The sequence below is a fragment of the Macaca mulatta genome, chromosome 5 (assembly GCF_049350105.2).
Source record: "Macaca mulatta isolate MMU2019108-1 chromosome 5, T2T-MMU8v2.0, whole genome shotgun sequence".
NCBI classification, from domain to species: Eukaryota; Metazoa; Chordata; class Mammalia; order Primates; family Cercopithecidae; genus Macaca; species Macaca mulatta.
Window position 1 is genome coordinate 137,748,406 of NC_133410.1, and position 21,666 is coordinate 137,770,071.

Consider the following 21,666-nt stretch of genomic DNA (forward strand, 5'->3'; position numbering starts at 1 on the left):
TCTTCTAAATGTAGAACTACTTTTTTTTTTGGCATAAGAAAATTTATTACTACAGTGTTTGCACCATTAAAATTTATGATCTTGGTCTTTCCTTCTTGCCTTTGTACAGGGCCAGAAGAGACACACTGGCTACTTTGACAACCTTAAAGCGGACTCCAGGAATATCACCAACAGCATGACCTTTGCGACCAAATCCAGCAACCAGAACTTCATCGTTTTCCTCAATAAAGTTCAAGCAACCGTCGCTGGGTACAAAGGCTGTGATTTTCTTGCCATTCTTGATCAGCTGGACCCTGACACACTTCCTAATGGCAGAATTTGGCTGTTTGGCTTCAACTCCTACTTTTTCCAGGACGATTTCTTTTGCATGAGAAGCACCTCCAAAAGGGTTGACCTTCAGGGCTATGCCCAAATGGGCTTTCTTGTACTGTTTATCATGCCACTTCTGGTCTCGTTGGTGACTGCGGAGCTTCCTAGCAGTACGAAGTCCATGACACTTGCCCATCCTGTCGGCGCCACCGGCCTGAGCGAAAGAGAGAAGCAGCCAGAACTACTTTTCTTAAAGGAATTGATTTTCTTCCATAACTGCTGGTTTTATCCATGATGATACAAATTCCTTATCCCTTTTCTTTATATATTATGGTTTCTCCTGATTGATCTTAATAATTTTGATTTAATCCTGTCCCAACATATCATGCTTACATTTCTCCAACTAAAGTCCCTGAGATAGCTTTCATTGTGCTCCTCTCATGCTCTATTTGAGCTCATTGACTTCATATTTTTAACATACTATTGTATTTTCCTCTGCCCAGGATGTCCTCATTCTGTCTGCATTCATTCCTCAATACCATGTGTATTTTACTCATTCTCAGGTAAAATTTACCGTTTCCTTTCTGCATTTTGATAAAACTTAATACATATCTTTTCAATGCACATTATATTTAAATATTAAAGTGTAGGTATTCCTGATTAAAATATGAGCCTTTTTAAAGGATCAGCTTTTCCCAGAACTCCCAGTGCCTGGCACATGATTGAGTACATCACAGGCACAACTAGTGTTTTATTATATATACTGTCTTGGCACTAGCGTACTTAATGCTTGTGTTTTTGACCATTTGGGAACACCTCAAAGATAGATTACATAGAGCACTTAACAGAAGAATAAGCTAAAATTCTGCATTTTAAGAATCTAGTGCTGGAAACCTAGGTGCTTAACTTGCTAGCAAGCCTAGTAAGAGCTCCACAACTGCATCTGAATATGGAATAGTTGTTCTATATTTATGATCATAAAGAAAATTATGTACTATATTAATATTTTAGAATTAAGAGACTCAAGAAGGTGTAGGGAAGCATCCTTTTCAACCATCATCTATTTAGCACCTTTTTCACTGATTATTTCATATGTCAGCCTGTTTTACCAAGGAGACACAGATTTTATGGTTGATGCATTTCTGCAACTTAGAGAACCTATACTTTCATGCAAGATAGTTAGTATGCAATTAAATATTTTTTAGTAAATTGTAGAGATGAGCAAATATTAAAAAACATTTCAGTAAAGCAAACCTATGGGAAATGTGAAATTATAATATATCTACAGCATAATAAATAGAAATATGTACTTTTATGTACCATTCATGTCAGAGCATATCTGTTACATATTACTAATTTGCATTGGTAAAGACAGATATTTATTTGTATCAATTTGTAGTAAGAATACTTACATGAGTTATACACTTCTAAAACATGTTTAAGCGTACAATACGTAATTGTTGACTACAGGTACAATACTGCACAGATCTCTAGAGGTTATTCATCTTGTTTGACTGAAACTTCACGTGTGTTGATTAGTAAGTCCCTATTTCTTCTCCCCATAGGCCCTGGTAGTCACCATTCCAATCTCTGTTTCTATAAATCTGTCTACTATAGATACTTCCATATAAGTAAAATCATACAGTGTTTGTCTTTCTGTGACTGGCTTATTTCATTTAATGCTCTCAAAGTTTATTCATGTTATCACATATTGCATAATTTCCTTCTTTTTAAAGGCTGAATAGCATTCCACTGTCCGTTAATACATTTTAATCCACTCCTCTTTGATGAACATTTAGGTTGTTTTCATATCTTGGCTAATGTGAACATGCTGCAATAAGCACAGGAGCGCTAGCATCTCTTCAAGATCTTAATTTCAATACTTTGGGATAAATATTCAGAAAAGGGATTTCTGGATCATATGGTAGTTATATTTTTTTTTTTTTGAGGAAACTCTATACTGTGTTCCACAGCAGATGCACCGTTTTGCAATCCCACCAAAAATGTTCAAGGTTTCCAATTTTTCCACATCCTCTTCAATATGTGTTGTCTTTTTTGTTTGTTTTGATAATAATCCCTCTGACATGTGTGAGGTGACACCTCATTGTAGTTTTAGTATTTATGTTTCCCTAATGTTTAGTGACATCAAGCATTGGGCACTTCTTCACATACCTGTTGCCTTGGAAAAATATCTACTTAAGTACTTAGCTCATTTAAAAATCAAGTTATTAGGTTTTTTGTGTGTCTTTTGTTTTTTTTACTATTGAGTTATAGAAATTCCTTAAATACTTTGGAGATTATTCCCTTATTGGACATATGGTCTGCAAATATTTTGTCCCATTCCATTGGCTGCCTTTTCACTCTGCTGATTTCGTTTGCTGTGCAAAAACTTTTTGGTTTGATGTAGTCCCACTTGATTACTTTTTTCTTGCTGTCTGTACTTTTGGTGTCGTATCCTTGAAATCATTGCCACGACCGATGCCATGGAGCTTTTCCCCTAGGTTTTCTTCTATGAACTTTATAGGTAAAAGGTGTTAGATTTAAGTCTTTAATCCATTTTGGGTTGATATTTGTGTGTTGTGTAAGATAAGGGTCTAAAATCATGTTGTGAATATGAATATCTAGACTTCCCAACACTATTTTAAATTCAGTTATTGTGTTCTTTAGATCCATGATTTTTGTGCTACTTTTTAATATTTTTTCTCTGTTGCAATTCTCACTTTGTTCATGCATTGTTCTTTTAACTGTGGTGAGCATCTTCAAGAGAATTATTTTTAATTCCCTATCAGATAATTCACAACTTCTTTTCATTAGGATTGGTTTCTGGAGATTTATCTTATTTCTTTGTATGGAATATCTTTAGCTGGTTCTTCATTTTTCCTTGACTTTGTGCTTATGTCCATGCATTAGAGAAAGTGGGCACCTCTCCCAGTCTTCACGGATTAGTCTCATACAAGAGAAGACCCCCACCAATCAGCTGGCCAGAGATTCAGCAGGCCTCTACAAACTCTTTCCCTCCCCAGGGAGATGCTGGCAGCTGCTTGCTCTGTGATGAGCTGGGGGGTAGGGAACTATAGCATGTATCAGCCCAATCTGCTATTTCTGTTCTTTCCTATGTGGCTAGACTGTGCTTCGTGAGACAGATGCTATTTCTCTGGGCTGCCCCAGAGAAGCTGCAGTGCTGGATCTACTTCTGCCCTCCCTAGGGGGAAGCTGAGAACTGAATTTTCATCTACTTACGCTGTGCTGAGAAGAGCACAGGACCAATGCCATCTATCAGTCCAAACCAATGCCTCCATTTTCCCTTGGTTGGTCAAACTATGCTGGATCTGTGAGCTCCAAGACTGGCAAGATAGAGGCTAGTATTCTGGGGACCACCCTCAGAAAATTTGGGGTGATGAATGCACATACCTAATCCCTTCCCTCCCCTGGGTGAAGCTGGGAGCTAAGGGGTCTCTTTTTGATCACATGGCACAGCACTGGGGACAGGGTGTCTAGCAAGAGAGGGTCTCAAATCTCGCTGCTAGCTTTGGTGAGTCTGGTTTTCCAATCCCCTAGGAGGTGAGAACATTTCCATTAGTTTCTGGTTGGTCGCAGAGGAAATTTGTCCATGAATTGTTGCTGAATTTGTGTATATGTGGGGAGAAGGAGTGTCCAGGGTGTCCTACTCTGCCATGTTAGTCAAATTACATTGAAAGATAGTTTATTTACTCACTGCGTACTCATCAATTTATTCTACATCTATAAGAATCTATTCATTTAATGAGTTTATTCATGTAGTCAGAAAATTTTTTGTTGGAAACTGCTTGATTTTTAAAGGGAACTTTTCTTCAAGTTTGATCTGGACTCAAACTTGCCCCTATAACTATGCTCTGAATGCTCTTTGAGATGTACAAGATCTTACCACTTTGCTTGTCCCCTTTATACTTATCAGTCTTCTTTGCTATTCATTATATACATTAAGAAAAACTTAAATTTTAAAATTTCTTTCAATCACTTACTTTTATCTTAACCACCTATATAGTCTTTTCTATATTTTTATAAAACTCTCTTTTATCCATCATGCCATTTCTTTATCAGTTTTCTTGTATCCAGTTTATTCTTAGCTTCAACCTGGAACCAAGACTACTTCTGCCTTAGAAATTTTTAACATATTCCCTTGGAATATATGACATCCTTTTCCCATGACTTTCTTTCATCAAAATCATAATAAAATAGGGGCTCTGCGGTATGACATATCAAAGAACGATATAATTCCAATTATAGGAGACATATTAAAGAAGTAATGAATAATTATGATGCTAGGTTAAAGCACTAATTCCATGTAGAAATATATTAAATTAAAAAATGCCTTTCTTAATTACAGAAATCAGTAACCATTTTGTTCTGGAGTACTAGTATTTTAAAACTCTAGGAAGTATAATATATTATCAAAAACTGTATGTGATTAGACATTTCAAATGTTAAACAGAATAGGTACAGATTGGTTTAATAATTTTTTACACAGTTAAAAAAGAAAAATTTTTAAAGTAGAATAAAATTGGATACTTACTTTTGATGGCACAAATCCACTGTTATACAAAGACATTTTTATTAGGTACTAACAAGAATTAGCAGAGTAACTAAGCAAGAATGAAGAAGGGAAAGAGAGAGGAATTACCTGAAGTGTCATAATTCTATTACTCAACAATGAGGTAAAAATAACATTCCAAGAAAGTAAACAAAAGTGAGAGAATAAGAAGGTAAAGAACAGAATTGAGAAGACTAATTCTATTTATTTTAGGAAGAACTTATAGGGAAATTTAGGAGTATCATACCAATACATGGTCCTTAGTTTCCCAAAATTTTTTTAGGAAATGGGCTATTTATTAAACAATTACACTATTCTTATTAAATACCTGGCAGTATGTCAGATGAAATTAAAAAAATTAAGCATGTGCTCTACTCTTGAGGAGCTCACTGTCTAGATTAGTCTAAGGAGACCTTACTAAGAATCCTAAGAGGATTTCCAGATTAAGATATATTTCAGAGAGATGTTAGATATCTAAAAGGTACTGTAAACTACGTCATGCTATTGAATAAGAAAGCAAAAGCAAAAGAAAAAAGAGTACTACCTATCTAATTTCATGCAGCATGCTTTCTTGTTATTGATTTATATCAACATAAATAAATATGATTATTTATAGGGACAATTTCTAGTTTATGTAAGTAAGTATACTTACCACTTCCATGTTCTCATTAGTAACATGAAGTTGCTGGGTCAGTTGTTGAAAATCAAAAAGCTGATCCTACAGTGGGAAGGTAAGGGGAGTATATAAATAGCATTTTGTTGTTTATAACCCATATTTAAAATTAAACTAAAATCAAGTCTAAAATCATTATGCTTAAGTTTAGATAAAATTGGCAGTGTTTCTTCTTACTACTGTGTGAATTAGTAGTTGAAAAACTAATAAATTTTTTAAATGATTAAAAAATTAAAGTGGCAATGCTGAAATAAATGTAGCTGTTTATGTCAAATAATTATTTCTAGAAATCAATTATTAAATATTATTTTAAAACTCGAAGAAATAGATCATAAAAAATTATAAGTGATTAGAAATTCTAAATGCTAGAGAGACCTTGTCCAATACTGGAATGTCACTTTCAAACCTACTCAAAACCTATAATACAAACCATGGCACAGGAGTCACTGCCCATCCTTTTTAAAAAAATTCTCATGCCCCACATTTTAAAAATTGTTTGATTAGCTGTTATGATTCTATTAAACATTATTTGTACAGATGACAAAAAGTTGGGAGAGGCTGTAAATATACTGAATGACAGAATTAAATAGATAACCAGGGAAAAAAGAATGGAAGTGTTATTTGTAAAGTCTCGTATAAGGACCCATCAAACTATATAGCTATAGTAAAAGAATGATATTATTCAGGTGAAAACAAAACAAAAACCCAACTTTGTGGGCTTAGTTGACTGACCTATATGAGGAAACAGCAATCAAAGAACTTAATATGAAAAAATGGTTTTTAAATCTCAGAGGTAAAAGCAACAAATCAGATTGATTACGCGTGAACTTTTTTTCAAGCCAGGGCATGCATAGAAAAATCATTTTGTAAACTGTAAAGCATCATGCAAGTATTTTTACAATCTCTTTAGGTAGACATTTCTAATTATAATTATAATAATAGGAATATTCATAAACCAGAATTTGAAAAGTCTGTAAATGAGAGCTGAAGAGAGGTATGAAAACCAAATTATTTAAAGAGCTGCCTCTCAAAATATATAGAAAAGAGGTCAGAATTAGAATTCCTCCACAGTGCTCAATGCACCTAGCAATAAAAGAACCAACAGAAGAATAAAAGAGGTAGATTTCCCAATGGAATGGATGGTCTTGTGAGATAATGAGTTCTTGTCAATAGACAGACGTGTAAAGCAAAAGCTAAAGCTACATGTCCACTTTGAAAGAGTGTAGAATGATTCTTGCTTTGGATAGAAAAAAGTCTTTTAATAACCATTAAGATGGCTTCCTATTGTAAAATTATATTCTGATTAACTTATGGTAGATAAAGTTGACACCTATTTTAGTAACAGGTCACATTTAAGGGTATTAACATTTTGATTTTACATAGTGTTCTCATTGTATTTGAGCAGGTTTCTTCACTGGCCATAAACTAATGAACAATTTTGTTTTGTTTTGTTTTAAAAGTCAGGTAGGAAATGAAGCAAATAAAAACTTTGAAGGTTTATTTATACAAAATAAAGTTAAAGCTGCTTTTTAGCACTAAATTGAGCTTTCATTGCTGACAACATTATAGAACCAAATGATCACTGTCCAGTTCTCTAATTATCTTACCTTTCAAGAGCGTAACCATCAAAGATCTATATATTATTAACATAAATAATAAAGTGATTAGAAATTCTAAATGCTATAGGGTAGAGTCTTAGGTGTTCCCCTCTAAAACAGTTTCTTCAGAGTGCAATTTCTTACCGATATACAAGAAAACAATGAAATACAAGATTACCTTTTGTTTTTGACTTTCAAATACATGAATTTGGGCCTCGGTCATATGTTCCTGGTAAAGCTTGTGTAGTCTGTCCAACTCCTGAGAAACAGTCTGCCAGAGTTCCACAGCCTGAGTTTTTTCCTATTAAAAAAATTGGATAACTCATTAAATTATCAGCAGGCTATTTATTGTATAGTACAAATGGATCCTTTTCTTTTATAGAATAAATTCTTTATAAAGTCATAAAATAAAACAACTGTGTAAAGACGGTATTAATTTTGAAATTGTGTTTTTACTCAGATTTAGCTAAAATTAAAATCTTTAACAGAGATGTAGACTTAAACCATGTTCTTTGTTCCACAAGAAAGTATGAGCCCTAGAAACTGATGAAGCAGAAAACTGCCCCCTAGTAAAGCACAACATTTTTTTCCTGATCATAAAAGTAACAAATTTTCATTGTGGAAAATTAGGAAAACACAGAGAAAAACAGGAGAAAATCAGAATCAGCTATAATTTTACCACCTGATGATAAACACTGCTAACATCTAGATATAGTCATCTTTTTAAATGTTGATGCATTCATGTTTATAAATGTGATGCTGGGAGAGAATTTTGTAATTATTTTAACAAAATTAGGGATCATATACTGGGCTATTTTTACTTGCCGTTTTATAATGAGAAATTTCTCAGGTCACTAACTATTGTTTGCACATAGTATTATCTAAGTGTGGTACAGAAACTCTTAGACTTTGAAAGGTCCTTGAAGTCAAATTTATCTTCAGAATAATATGTTAACATTATTTGCCTTTTTACTCTCATCCTCTCACAAATGTACAGTGGAGTTTTCTAGAGTTTATATGATGTGAGGTCATCCTTGTTCTAAGGGCTAATGGACTGTGTGCTTATGCTCCTACTTTTTGTTTTAAGTCTCAGTTTTAATTTGTAATACAATAAATACTGATAGATATGTAACCTACAAAAACATAAGGCACCTTGGAGAACACTGAGGTATACCATGCATTCAGAAAATGAACAAATTGTACATTTTTACAAAGTAAGAGCGCTCATGTAACCAGCACCCAGTTCAAGAGAGAGAACATTATTACCATCACCTAGAAGCCAGATGCCCCTCTTGTGATCTCTTCCAGTTACCATACTCTTCTCCTAAACTATTTCCTCGTGTTCCTAACACAATAGATTAGTTTTGTCTAAAACTTAAAAAAAAAAAAAACACCAAAACTGTAGGCAAATTAAAAATTTTAAAAGTGGTTTTAAAATTTGTAGATAAACACAGAATCTGGAGCCAGAAGATATGGGTGTGATCTCTAATTCCTGGCCAAATGGTCCTGGATAATTCACTTCATTTTCTTAAGACTCAAGTTTTCTTTTCAGTAAAATGGTCGTAAAAATGCCTCATACCTCAAAATGTCCCACTGTTTCTCCAGACCTGTCTGATGACAAAAATCACCTAGACTAGTAGTTACACAACCCAGATTCTCCTAGAGCAGTGGTTCTTAAAGGACCAGCATCATCAGCAACACCTCAGAACTGTTAGAGATGTAAACTATTGAGCTCTATCTCAGACTTCTCGAATCAGAAACTGGGGTGGTGGTGGGATGGGGAGGCAGAGCAGAAATCCACGTTTCAAAAAGCCCTCAAGTGATTATGATGTACACTACATAATTTTTTAAAATGGTACGCTTATTATTTGGACAAACTACAATTTAACTGATTCCATATTTAAGATTTTTAAACTATGTCAAATGTTTCATTACAATAAATATTATAATGAACATATTTATTAAAAAATTTTTATATTCAGCTCTTTAGCACAAATTCATAAAATCTATGTGGTGTCATCATCTAATTACTGCATCAAATAGTGCAAATATTTCTAAGGCTCTTCTTGCCAAACTGACTTCTAGAAAGATTTTTACAAATCATACTGTAACAGAAAAAATATTTTAAACTAAAAATATTAAGCTAGGTATTTAGTACTGTGCTATTGCTATTGGATCCTAAAGCAATATATTTATATTACAAGGCACCTTTTGCACATAATTTTAATTCTTATTTGTGAGTCTTGCTGTTCAGTAATGATAATAACGATATTGATAAATAAGCAAATTTATTAACTTACATATGTGCTAGACATATAAGCCTAAATTAATTTCTATTTACTCGTATGAAATCAATTATAAATCTTTCCTAGTCTAGAACAAACGGCATGTTTTCATTATTTCTTTCTTTCATCACATTTAAAAATTCTTTCCATTCATATATTAAAAATAAATTAGTGTTAAATACATGTTCCTTATCAAGCTAAAGATAGCCTTCTGACTTACCTAAAGTATCACTTTCATAATTGTAGAATTTTAAAACCAAATTTTCAGAAAATAAAACTGAATTTTCAGAAAATTATCAAATCAAAATTGTAATTTAGAATTTGTAGCCCCCATTTATAAATGAGGAAACTGAGGCACAAGAGTTTTTTCTATGATCACACAGCTGGAAAGTAGAAGAATGGGGATTTAAACCCATACAAGATATGAAACATTTGGGATATAACATTGTAAATTAAAATAAAATTCCCTTATGAATAAAATTTACAAAAAATTACAGTTGAAAACAGGATATATTTAACATAGCTGCTCAAATGACCAGTGATGATGAGCTTTTTTTCATATGTTTGCTGAAAAAATGCTCATCATCACTAGCCATCAGAGAAATGCAAATCAAAACGACCATGGAATACCATCTCACACCAGTTAGAATGGCAGTCATTAAAAAGTGAGGAAACGACAGATGCTGGAGGGGATGTGGAGAAATAGGAACACTTTTACACTGTTGGTGGGAGTGTAAATTAGTTCAACTATTGTGGAAGACAGTGTGGCAATTCTTCAAGGATCTAGAACTAGAAATACCATTTGACCCAGCAATCCCATTACTAGGTATATACCCAAAGGATTATAAATCATTCTTTTATAAAGACACATGCATATGTATGTTTACTGCAGCACTATTCACAAGAGCAAAGACTTGGAATCAACCCAAATATCCATTAATGATAGACTGGATAAAGAAAATGTGGCACATACACACCATGGAATACTATGCAGCCATAAAAAAAGGATGAGTTTGTGTCCTTTGTAGGGATATGGATGCAGCTGGAAACCATCATTCCCAGTAAACTAACACAGGAACAGAAAACCAAACACTGCATGTTCTCACTCATAACTGGGAGTTAAACAATGAGTACACAAGGACACAGGGAGGGGAACATCACACACTAGGGCCTGTCGTGGAGTGGGGGGCTAGGAGAGGGATAGCATTAGGAGAAATACCTAATGTAGATGATGCGTTGATGGGTGCAGCAAACCACCATGTCACATGATACCTATATAACAAACCTGCACGTTCTGCACATGTATCCTAGAACTTAAAGTATGATAAAAAAAAAAAAGAAAAAAAGAAAGAAAAAAAATTCCCATAAGAAAAAAAATCATGTTAAAAGCTTTATGATTTAATTAAACACATTTTTGACAATCAGTGAGGGTATTTGGCAAGTGTATTTATAACAGTGAGAGTATTTATTACAAGTTTTGCTACCTGTAACGATTCTTGTAAACTGTAGAAAATCATGTTACAATTTTATGATTTTGTTATCCAAAAATAATGATTAACATGAATTTTTAAAAGGTATGTTAATTCAGAATATAATTTTAAAAAATACATGTCACTCACTTCATTGGCTAGCTGCAATTGTTCTTGAAGGTTTCTGACTGTTTCATCATCTGCATATGTATCAGTTCCTATCTCTGTGCCAAGGGGAAAGGCCTCCAATTGTTTTTCAACAGCATCTTTTAATTCACTGTGCAACCTTTGAAACAAACAGTTAACATGATAGTCTCAAGTCATTTTAGTAACAATAATTACTGTTTTGAGGTCAATTAAATAAACATTTGGGTCAACAACAACTCTTTACACAAAACCATTTTTAAGTAGACTTCAAATAAAAAATTAGAAGTGTTTAAATACCGTTAAATACTGTGCTATAAGAATAAAAAGATTATGTAACAATTTCAAATGCATTAAATCAATCACGATTAATTGAAGCATGATTCAGTTTGTCCTAGAGAGGATTTAATTCTTCAAAATTTTTCAAAAATTTTTTAAAAGAGTAAAACTCAGATATTATCCCTTATTAAATAATAAAACAAGCCATTCAGAAAAATTATAAAATATCTACGTATATCTAGTCAATTAAATGAAAATTACATATTACATCTTGTAAAGTTATTTGCTATTTTCTTCAGTGTGTTTCACAAAACTCACTGACTTCTTACTAATTCCAGTTAACAAGCAAAGAGAAGAAAATGGTCGCTGGCTATAAAACCAGCACATCAGAAACTTTATTTTTCAGCACATCCTTATATAAGTTCAACAATAACACTGAAAGGCTTAAATTCGACTTTAATCTTAACATTAAGGTAAACTGCAGCTATTTCATGTTTTAAAACAACTACAAAAAAAAAAAAGCAAGGAAGGTACAACTTAAAGGAATGATTGTTTTAATTTAAAATAATACTTAAGAGAAAAAAGGTACATTTTCAGAAAACACTCTTATTTAATATAACTATAAGCAGAAAATATAGCAAATACATTTCAAAGTGAAAATAACAAAATAAACTACATCCATCTACTTAAAACATTTGGAGGTGAATGAATGATTTGCTAACATTACGAATCTCCTTTGAAACAAGAAAACTTAAATCTTAATGTCAGAACATATTTATTGTAAAAAAAGTTCATCAAACACAATAAAACTGAGGAGGTAAACACTTTAGAAACAAAAAAATTAATTACTCTCTAAAGAAAAGACAGTGCTTGAAAATTATTCTCTAATTAAAAAACTTACAAGTATTGGTTAAGACAGAAGTTTTTATTTTTAAATATCTAACGCTGTTTTTTAAAATATTTATTTTTCCTATATGAAATGTTTACCTAATAGAGAAAAAGATCAATATAGAAATATAACAAGTTTTAGGAAAGATACCCCAAGTCCTATGAAAAAAACCATTATTAATTCTGTAATATATTTTCTAGCAGAATTTTTACTTTCCATTAAAAATAGACCAAAGAAGAGCAAACACATTCAAAAGCTAGCAGAAGGCAAGAAATGACTAAGATCAGAGCAGAACTGAAGGAGATAGAGACATAAAAAATCTTTCAAAAAATCAACGAATCCAGGAGCTGTTTTTTTGATAAGATCAACAAAATTGATACACCACTAGCAAGACTAATAAGGAAGAAAAGAGAGAAGAATCAAATAGACGCAATAAAAAATGATAAAGGGGATATCACCACCGAACACACAGAAATACAAACTACCATCAGAGAATACTATAAACACCTCTACACAAATAAACTAGAAAACCTAGAAGAAATGGATAAATTCCTGGACACATACACTCTCCCAAGACTAAACCAGGAAGAAGTTGAATCCATGAATAGACCAATAGGCTCTGAAATTGAGGCAATAATTAATAGCCTACCAACCCAAAAAAGTCCAGGACCAGACGGATACGCAGTCGAATGCTACCAGAGGTACAAAGAGGAGCTGGTACCATTCCTTCTGAAGCTATTCCAATCAACAGAAAAAGAGGGAATCCTATCTAACTCATTTTATGAGGCCAACATTATCCTGATACCAAAGCCTGGCAGAGACACAACAAAAAACCAGAATTTTAGACCAATATCCCTGATGAACATCGATGCACAAATTCTCAATAAATTACTGGCAAACTGAATCCAGCAGCACATCAAAAAGCTTATCCACCAGGATCAAGTGGGCTTCATCCCTGGGATGCAAGGCTGGTTCAACATATGCAAATCAATAAACATAATCCAGCATATAAACAGAACCAAAGAAAAAACCCACAAGATTATCTCAATAGATGCAGAAAAGGCCTTTGACAAAATTCAACAGCCCTTCATGCTAAAAACTCTCAATAAATTAGGTATTGATGGAATGTATCTCAAAATCATAAGAGCTATTTATGACAAACCCACAGCCAATATCATACTGAATGGGCAAAAACTGGAAGCATTCCCCTTAAAAACTGGCACAAGATAGGGACACCCTCTCTCACCACTCCTATTCAACATAGTGTTGGAAGTTCTAGCTAGGGCAATCAGGCAAGAGAAAGAAATAACGGGTATTCAATTAGGAAAAGAAGTAGTCAAATTGTCCCTGTTTGCAGATGACATGATTGCATATTTAGAAAACCCCATCGTCTCAGCCCAAAATTGCCTTAAGCTGATAAGCAACTTCAGCAAAGTTTCAGGATACAAAATCAATGTGCAAAAATCACAAGCATTCTTACACACCAGTAACAGACAAACAGAGAGCCAAATCATGAATGAACTCCCATTCACAATAGCTTCAAAGAGAATAAAATACCTAGGAATCCAACTTACAAGGCATGTAAAGGACCTCTTCAAGGAGAACTACAAACCACTGCTCAGTGAAATAAAAGAGGACACAAACAAAAGGAAGAACAAACTATGCTCACGGATAGGAAGAATCAATATTGTGAAAATAGCCATACTGCCCAAGGTAATTTATAGATTCAATGCCATCCCCATTAAGCTACCAATGACTTTCTTCACAGAATTGGAAAAAACTGCTTTAAAGTCCATATGGAACCAAAAAAGACCCCACATTGCCAAGACAATCCTAAGTCAAAAGAACAAAGCTAGAGGCATCATGCTACCTGACTTCAAACTATACTACAAGGCTACAGTAACCAAAACAGCATGGTACTGGTACCAAAACAGAGATATAGACCAATGGAACAGAACAGAGCCCTCAGAAATAATACCACACATCTACAGCCATCTGATCTTTGACAAACCTGACAAAAAGAAGAAATGGAGAAAGGATTCCCTATTTAATAAATGGTGCTGGGAAAACTGGATAGCCGTAAGTAGAAAGTTGAAACTGGATCCCTTCCTTACTCCTTATACAAAAATTAATTCAAAATGGATTAGAGACTTAAATGTTAGACCTAAAACCATAGAAACCCTAGAAGAAAACCTAGGCAATATCATTCAGGACATAGGCATGGGCAAGGACTTCATGTCTAAAACACCAAAAGCAACGGCAACAAAAGCCAAATTGACAAATGGGATCTAATTAAACTAAAGAGCTTCTGCACAGCCAAAGAAACTACCATCAGAGTGAACAGGCAACCTATAGAATGGGAGAAAATTTTTGCAATCTACTCATCTGACAAAGGGCTAACATCCAGAACCTACAAAGAACTCAAACAAATTTACAAGATAAAAACAAACAACCCCATCAAAAAGTGGGCAAAGGATATGAACAGACACTTCTCAAAAGAAGACATTTATGCAGCCAACAGACACATGAAAAAATGCTCATCATCACTAGCCATCAGAGAAATGCAAATCAAAACCACAATGAGATACCATCTCACTCCAGTTAGAATGGCAATCATTAAAAAGTCAGGAAAGGATGTGGAGAAATAGGAACACTTTTACACTGTTGGTGGGACTGTAAACTAGTTCAACCATTGTGGAAGACAGTGTGGTGACTCCTCAAGGATCTAGAACTAAAAATACCATTTGACCCAGCCATCCCATTATTGGGTATATACCCAAAGGATTATAAATCATGCTGCTATAAAGACACATGCACACGTATGTTTATTGCGGCACTATTCACAATAGCAAAGACTTGGAATCAACCCAAATGTCCATCAATGACAGACTGGATTAAGAAAATGTGGCACATATACACCATAGAATACTATGCAGCCATAAGAAAGGATGAGTTCGTGTCCTTTGTAGGGACATGGATGCAGCTGGAAACCGTCATTCTCAGCAAACTATCTCAAGAACAGAAAACCAAACACCGCATGTTCTCACTCATAGGTGGGAACTGAACAATGAGAACACTTGGACACAGGAAGGGGAACATCACACACCGAGGCCTGTTGTGGGGTAGGGGGCGGGGGAGGGATAGCATTAGGAGATACACCTAATGTAAATGACGAGTTAATGGGTGCAGCATGCCAACATGGCACATGTATACATATGTAACAAACCTGCACGTAGTGCAAATGTACCCCAGAACATAAAGTATATATAAAAATAATAATAAATTTTAAAAAAGGAAAAATAGACCAATGACACACTGTATTGCTAAAGCTATAATCTGTCTTTTTAACTGTAGTATTGAGACATATGCATTCTCTCATATTCTAAAAAGTTTTCTGCAAATATTTTAAAGATGACATAATATTCCATCATTTTCATCATATTGTTATCTGCATCATAACCTATCAATTATCCTCATACTTTAAATTGATTGTAAAATGAAATGAAAAAATAGTAAAATTAATATTGAGTACACTGTACTTTAAAATATCAGAAACACTGAGAATTAAAGTGTCATATTTCTTTGTTAAAAATGTAGTTATAACAAGCAGTATAATTATAACTGACAGTAAGACTGTTTTTAGGGTCTTAACGAAATTTTTAGCCCGGTGCGGTGGCTCATGCCTGTAATCCCAGCACTTTGGGAGGCCAAGGTGGGTGTATCACGAGGTCAGGAGTTCTAGACCAGCCTGGCCAATATGGTGAAATCCCCTCTCTACTAAAAATACAAAAATTAGGCGGGCGTGGTGGTGTGTGCCTGTAGTCCCAGTTACTCAGGAGGCTGAGGCAGAAGAATTGCTTGAACCCGGGAAGTGGAGGTTACAGTGAGCCAAGATCAAGCTACTCCAGCCTGGGCGACGGAGCAAGACTCTGCCTCAAAAAAAAAAAAAAAAAAAAAATTTTAAAGGTCACAGAAATATCATAATTGTCCCCGATTTATTATTAAGATAATTTTGTACAGTTTCAGCTTGCAAGGTCATTTTTATAATCTTACACTTCATACAAAGGAAGGACTACCTATACATAGTTTAATTTTGTTTGCTTCAGTATCTGGAATACTTGGGGAATAGGTATCTAATCTTATGTTTGTAATGCTTGCTGTCTCTCACCGAGTGTGCTCAATCCCGAGGTGTTATATGATTTTGGGTTTAGTTTGCTGTCCTTTTTCTAACCTCTTCAGCAAATTCTAAGACATCATTATTTTTAGACTTTTTTTTCTAATACATACTCTTAAGATTACAGTTTTCCCTCTAAGAATCACCTTAAAGGCAATGCCGAGGTTATGTTATTTTCTTTATTAATCAGTTGAAAATATATTCTAATTTTCATTGTGAGTTCTTTGACCTCTGAGTAACATTTAGAGGCATACCGCTTAACTTAGAAAAAGCTGGGGATTTTCTAGTTACCTTTTTGTTATTGATTTCTAGCATAATTTTCACTGTCATCAAAGAACATAATCCAATCCTTTCATAATCTGAGAGTTGCTTTTTTTGAGTTGGTCAATTTCAGAAATCTATCATGTGTACTTAATGCATATTTTGAAGGTCTTCGGTATTAGTATTCTATGTATGTCCCTTAAGAGATTTCTTAACTGCATTATTCAAATACTGCATCTTAACTTACTCTTTTTATTTTCTGGTTGCTATTTTATTTACTGAGAGCAACCTGCTCATATTTCCTATTATAATGGTGCATTTGTCTGTTCTGCCATTCAGTGCTATCACATTTTATATTCTGAGTCTTTGTTTTTGAGTGCTTACAAATTTAGAACTGTCATATCTTTTGAGCAAACATAATTTTTTATCATTATGAAAACTGCCTTTTAATCTGTAATCATCTGTTTCACATTAACTTCTACTATATCTGATATTACCAGCATGTTTTTAGTTAGCAGTTCTATGGTATATGTATTTTCTATCCTTTTATTTACATCCATTCTGTACTCTTGTATTTTAAGAATCTCTTAATTCTTAATTCTTAATTCTTAATCTCTGGTAAATCACTGTCTTAAAATTATAGCATGTAGTATAGCAAAATTTAATGTAATTACTAAGGTATCTGGGTTTATATCAACTACCTTAGTATTTCCTATTTGCCTTGCCTTTAAAAAAACAAAACACCTATCTCTCTTTTTATTCCTATTCTCTTTGCTTATTAACTGGAATTAATTACATTTTATTATTCTACTTTCCCACTCCATTAGCTTGGAAGCAATAGAATATTTTAGTTTACTGTAGGGCCCAGCCCAAACATCGTAACATGTCTGAGAACTGCCACCCTCCACCATAAATTAGTATCCTATTTCTAATGGATAATGTAAGAACCTTAGAATATTTTAACTCCATTTACACTCTTCCTAAATGTATGGTATTGCTGGCTCATATTTCAAGTCTCCTAAAACATTTTAAAGCCATTATCATTATTTTTAGAAGTTTATATTCATTAGATTTTCTCCCATATTTACCCTTTCCATAGTTCCAAACTTTATTCTAGGATGATTTTTCCTTCTTTTTTGGGATCTGGATTAATTCTGTCAATGGTAATTTTCTCAGTCTTCATCTGAAAATGTATGTATTTAACTCTCCTTCTTGAAGAACATTTCGCTGAGCACACAATTCTTAGTTGACAGTTTGTTTCTTTTCTTTTCAGCACTTTGAAGATATTCCATGTCTCTCGATTTCTATCACGTCTGTTGAAAAGTCAGTTATCTTATTGCTATTCTTGAGGATAATCTCTGTTGTGAGAATTTTTCTTAGATTTTCTTTGATTCTGTAGATGTTTTTGCATTATCATGCTTGTGATGCATGGTGTTTCTTTAATCTATAGAACTTTTGCTAGTTTTGAAAATTTCCAGCTATTGTCTCTTCAAATATTATTTCTGTCTTTCCTGTTCTCTCTGGGATTCAAATTACATGAATTTTAGTTATTTTCACATTACATTTTGTTCCATAGTCTCTTTTTAAAATTTTTTTGAATTTATTTTTTACTTAACTTTTAAGTTCAGGGGTACATGTACAGGTTTGTTATGTAGGTAAACTTGTGTCATTGGGGTTTGTTGTAGAGATTATTTTCAATCCAAGTATTAAGCCTAGTACCCATTAGTTATTTTTCCTGATCCTCTCCGTTCTCCCAACGTCCACCCTCTGATAGGCCCCAGTGTCTGTAGTTTCCCTCTACATGTCCATGTGTTCTCATCATTTAGCTCCCACTTATAAGAACATGAAGTATTTGCTTTTCTGTTTCTCTGTTAGTTTGCTAAGGATAATCACCACTGGCTCTATCTGTGTTCATGCAAAGGACATGATCTTGTTCTTTTTTATGGCTGCACAGTATTCCACGGTGTATATGTACCATATTTTCTTTATCCAGTCCACTGTTGATGGGCATCTAGGTTGATCTATGTCTTTGTCATTGTGAATAAGTATTCCGATGAACATGTGAGTGCATGTGTCTTTATGGTAGAACGATTTCTATTAGTTCGTTACATATCCAGTGATGGGATTTGCTGGGTTAAATGGCACTCCTATTTTGAGTTCTTTGAGAATCCAAACTGCTTTCCACTAGTGGCTGAACTAGTTTCCGTTCCCACCAGCAGTGTAAAAGCATTCCCTTTTCTCTGCAACCATACCAGTATCTGTTATTTTTTGATGTTTTAATAGCCATTCTGACCGGTGTGAGATAGTATCTCATTGTGGTTTTGATTTGCATTTCTCTAACTATCAGTAAAGTTGAGCTTTTTTTCGTATGCTTATTGACCACATCTGTGTCTTCTTGTGGTAACTGTTCATGTGCTTTGCCCATTTTTCAATGAGGTTGTTTGATTTTTCTTGTAAATTTAAGTTCCTTATAGATGTTGGATATTGGACCTTTGTCAGACGCAGTTTGCAAAAATGTTCTCCCATTTTGTATGTTGTCTGTGCACTCTGTTGATAGTTTCTTTTGCTGTGCAGGAGCTCTTTAGTTTAATTAGATCCCATTTGTCAATGTTTGCTTTTGTTGCAATTGCTTTTGGTGTCTTCTTAATAAAATCTTTGCCCACTCCTATGTCCAGAATGGTATTGCCTAGGTTGTCTTCCAGGGTTTTTATATTTTGGGGTTTTACATTTAAGTTTTTAATCCATCTTAAGTTAATGTTTGTATATGATGTAGGCAAGGAGTCAAGTTTTAATCTTCTGCATGTGACTAGCCAGTTATCTCAGTACCATTTATTGAACAGGAGTCCTTTCCCCATTGCTTGAGTTAGGTTTGCTGAGGATCAGATAGTTGTAGGTGTGTGGCTTTATTTCTGGGTTCTCTATTCTGTTGCAATGGTCTATGTGCCTGTTTTTGTACCAGTAGCATGCTGTTTTGGTTACTGTAGCCCTGCAGTATAGCTTGAAGTTGGGCAGCATGATATCTCCAGCTTTCTTATTTTTGCTTAGGATTACCTTGGCTATTTGGACTCTTTTTTGGTTCCACATGAATTTTAAAATTGTTTTTTCTAGTTCTGTGAAGAATCTCAATGGTAGTTTAATAGGAATAGCATTAGATCTATAAATTACTCTGGGCAGTATGACCATTTTTACAATACTGATGCTTCCTATACATGAGCATGGAATATTTTTCCATTTGTTTGTGTAATCTTTGATTTATTTGAGCAGTATTTTGTACTTCTTCTTGTAAAGAGATCTTTCACCTTCCTGGTTAGCTGTATTCCTAAGTAGCTTGTGTGTTTGTTTATTTATTTAATGCAACTGGGAATGGGATTGTGTTACTCATGTAGCTCTTGGCTTGACTGTTTTTTTGTGTATTGGAGTGGTAGTAATTTTTACACATTGATTTTGTATCCTGAGACTTTGCTGAAGTTGTTTATCAGCTTAAGAAGCTTTTACACCAAGACTATAGATATAGTTATAGATAGATATACTATCTATAGATATACTATAGATAGTAGTTATAGATATAGAATCCTGTCATCTGCAAATAGGGATAGTTTGACTTCCTCTCTTCCTATTTGGATTACATTTCTTCCTCTTGCCTGATTGCCCTGGCCAGGACTTCCAATACTATGTCAAATAGGAGTCAGTGAGAAAGGGCATCCTTGTCTTGTGCCAGTTTTCAGGGAGAATGTTTCCGGCTTTTGCACATTCCATATGATTTTGGCTGTGGGTCTGTCATAGATGGCTCTTATTATTTTGAGGTATGGTCTATCAATACCTAATTTATTGAGACTTTTTAACATGACGGGTGTTAAATTTTAATGAAAGCCTTTTCTGCATCATTGGAGATACCATGTAGTTTTTGCCTTTAGTTCTGTTTATGTGATGAAACACATTTAGTGATTTGCATATGATGAACCAACCTTGCATCCCAGGGCTAAAGCCTATTTGATCATGGTAGGTAAGATTTTTGATGTGCTGCAGGAATTCGTTTGCTAGTATTTTCTTAGGGATTTTTGTCTTTATGTTCATCAGGGATATTGGCCTGAAGTTTTCTTTTTTGTTGTATCTTTGTTAGGTTTTGGTATCAGGATGATGTTGGCCTCATAAAATGAGTTTTATGGTCTGTTGCATTGGTCTATGTGACTGTTTTTGTGCCAGTACCATGCTGTTTTGGTTACTGTAGCGCTGAAGTATAGTTTGAAGTTGGGCAGTGTGATGTCTCCAGCTTTCTTCTTTTTGCTTAGGACTACATAAGCTTTTTTTTGGGGGGGGGGGAATAGTTTCAGGAGAAATGGTACCAGCTCTTTGTATATTTGGTAGAATTTGGCTGTGAACTTACCCGGTCGTGGGCTTTTTTGGTTCATAGGCTATTTATTACTGCCTCAATTTCAGAATTCATTATTAGTCTGTTCAGTAACTCAATTTCTTCCTGGTTTAGTCTTAGGAGGGTGTTATGTATCTAGAAATTCATTCATTTCTTCTAGATTTTCTAGTTTATGTGCATAGAGGTGTTCATAATATTATCTGATGGTTGTATTTCTGTGGTGTCAGTAGTAATATCCTCCTTGTCATTTCTGGTTGTATTTGAATCTTCTCTCTTATCTTCTTTATCAGTCTAGTTAATGGTCTATTTTATTAATTTTTTCAAAAATCCAGCTTCTGGGTTCTTTGCTCTTCTGAATTTGTGTGTGTGTGTGTGTGTGTGTGTGTGTGTCTGAATCTCCCTCAGTTCGGCTCTGATTTTGGTTATTTCTTGTCTTTTGGAATTTGTTTGCTCCTGGTTCTCTAGTTCTTTTAGTTGTGACATTACGTTGTTAACTTGGGATCTTTCTAACTTTTTGATGTGAGCACTTAGTGCTATAAATTCCCTTGTAACACTACCTTAGCTGTATCCCAGAGATTCTGGTATGTTGTATCTTTGTTCTCATTAGTGTCAAAGAACTTGTTGATTTCTGCCTTAATTTCATTAT

General features: G+C 34.1%; 2 protein-coding genes across 6 annotated transcripts in view; both read right to left on the minus strand.

Annotated features, from left to right (window-relative positions):
• SCLT1 (sodium channel and clathrin linker 1) overlaps positions 1 to 21,666 on the minus strand; it is a 206,316-nt gene that overhangs the window by 103,840 nt on the left and 80,810 nt on the right. For all 5 annotated transcript variants that reach the window (XM_078001442.1, XM_078001441.1, XM_078001443.1 and 2 more), the window contains 3 exon segments: positions 11,055 to 11,190; positions 7,329 to 7,451; positions 5,532 to 5,597 (listed from right to left, as the gene is read on the minus strand). In XM_078001442.1, coding sequence (XP_077857568.1) covers positions 5,532 to 5,597; positions 7,329 to 7,451; positions 11,055 to 11,190 — 325 coding nt within the window.
• Positions 21 to 536, minus strand: LOC693947 (ribosomal protein S23-like). Its single transcript, XM_015139210.3, has one exon. It carries the CDS (start codon positions 503 to 505, stop codon positions 74 to 76), a length of 432 nt encoding a protein of 143 aa, XP_014994696.3. The 5' UTR covers positions 506 to 536; the 3' UTR covers positions 21 to 73.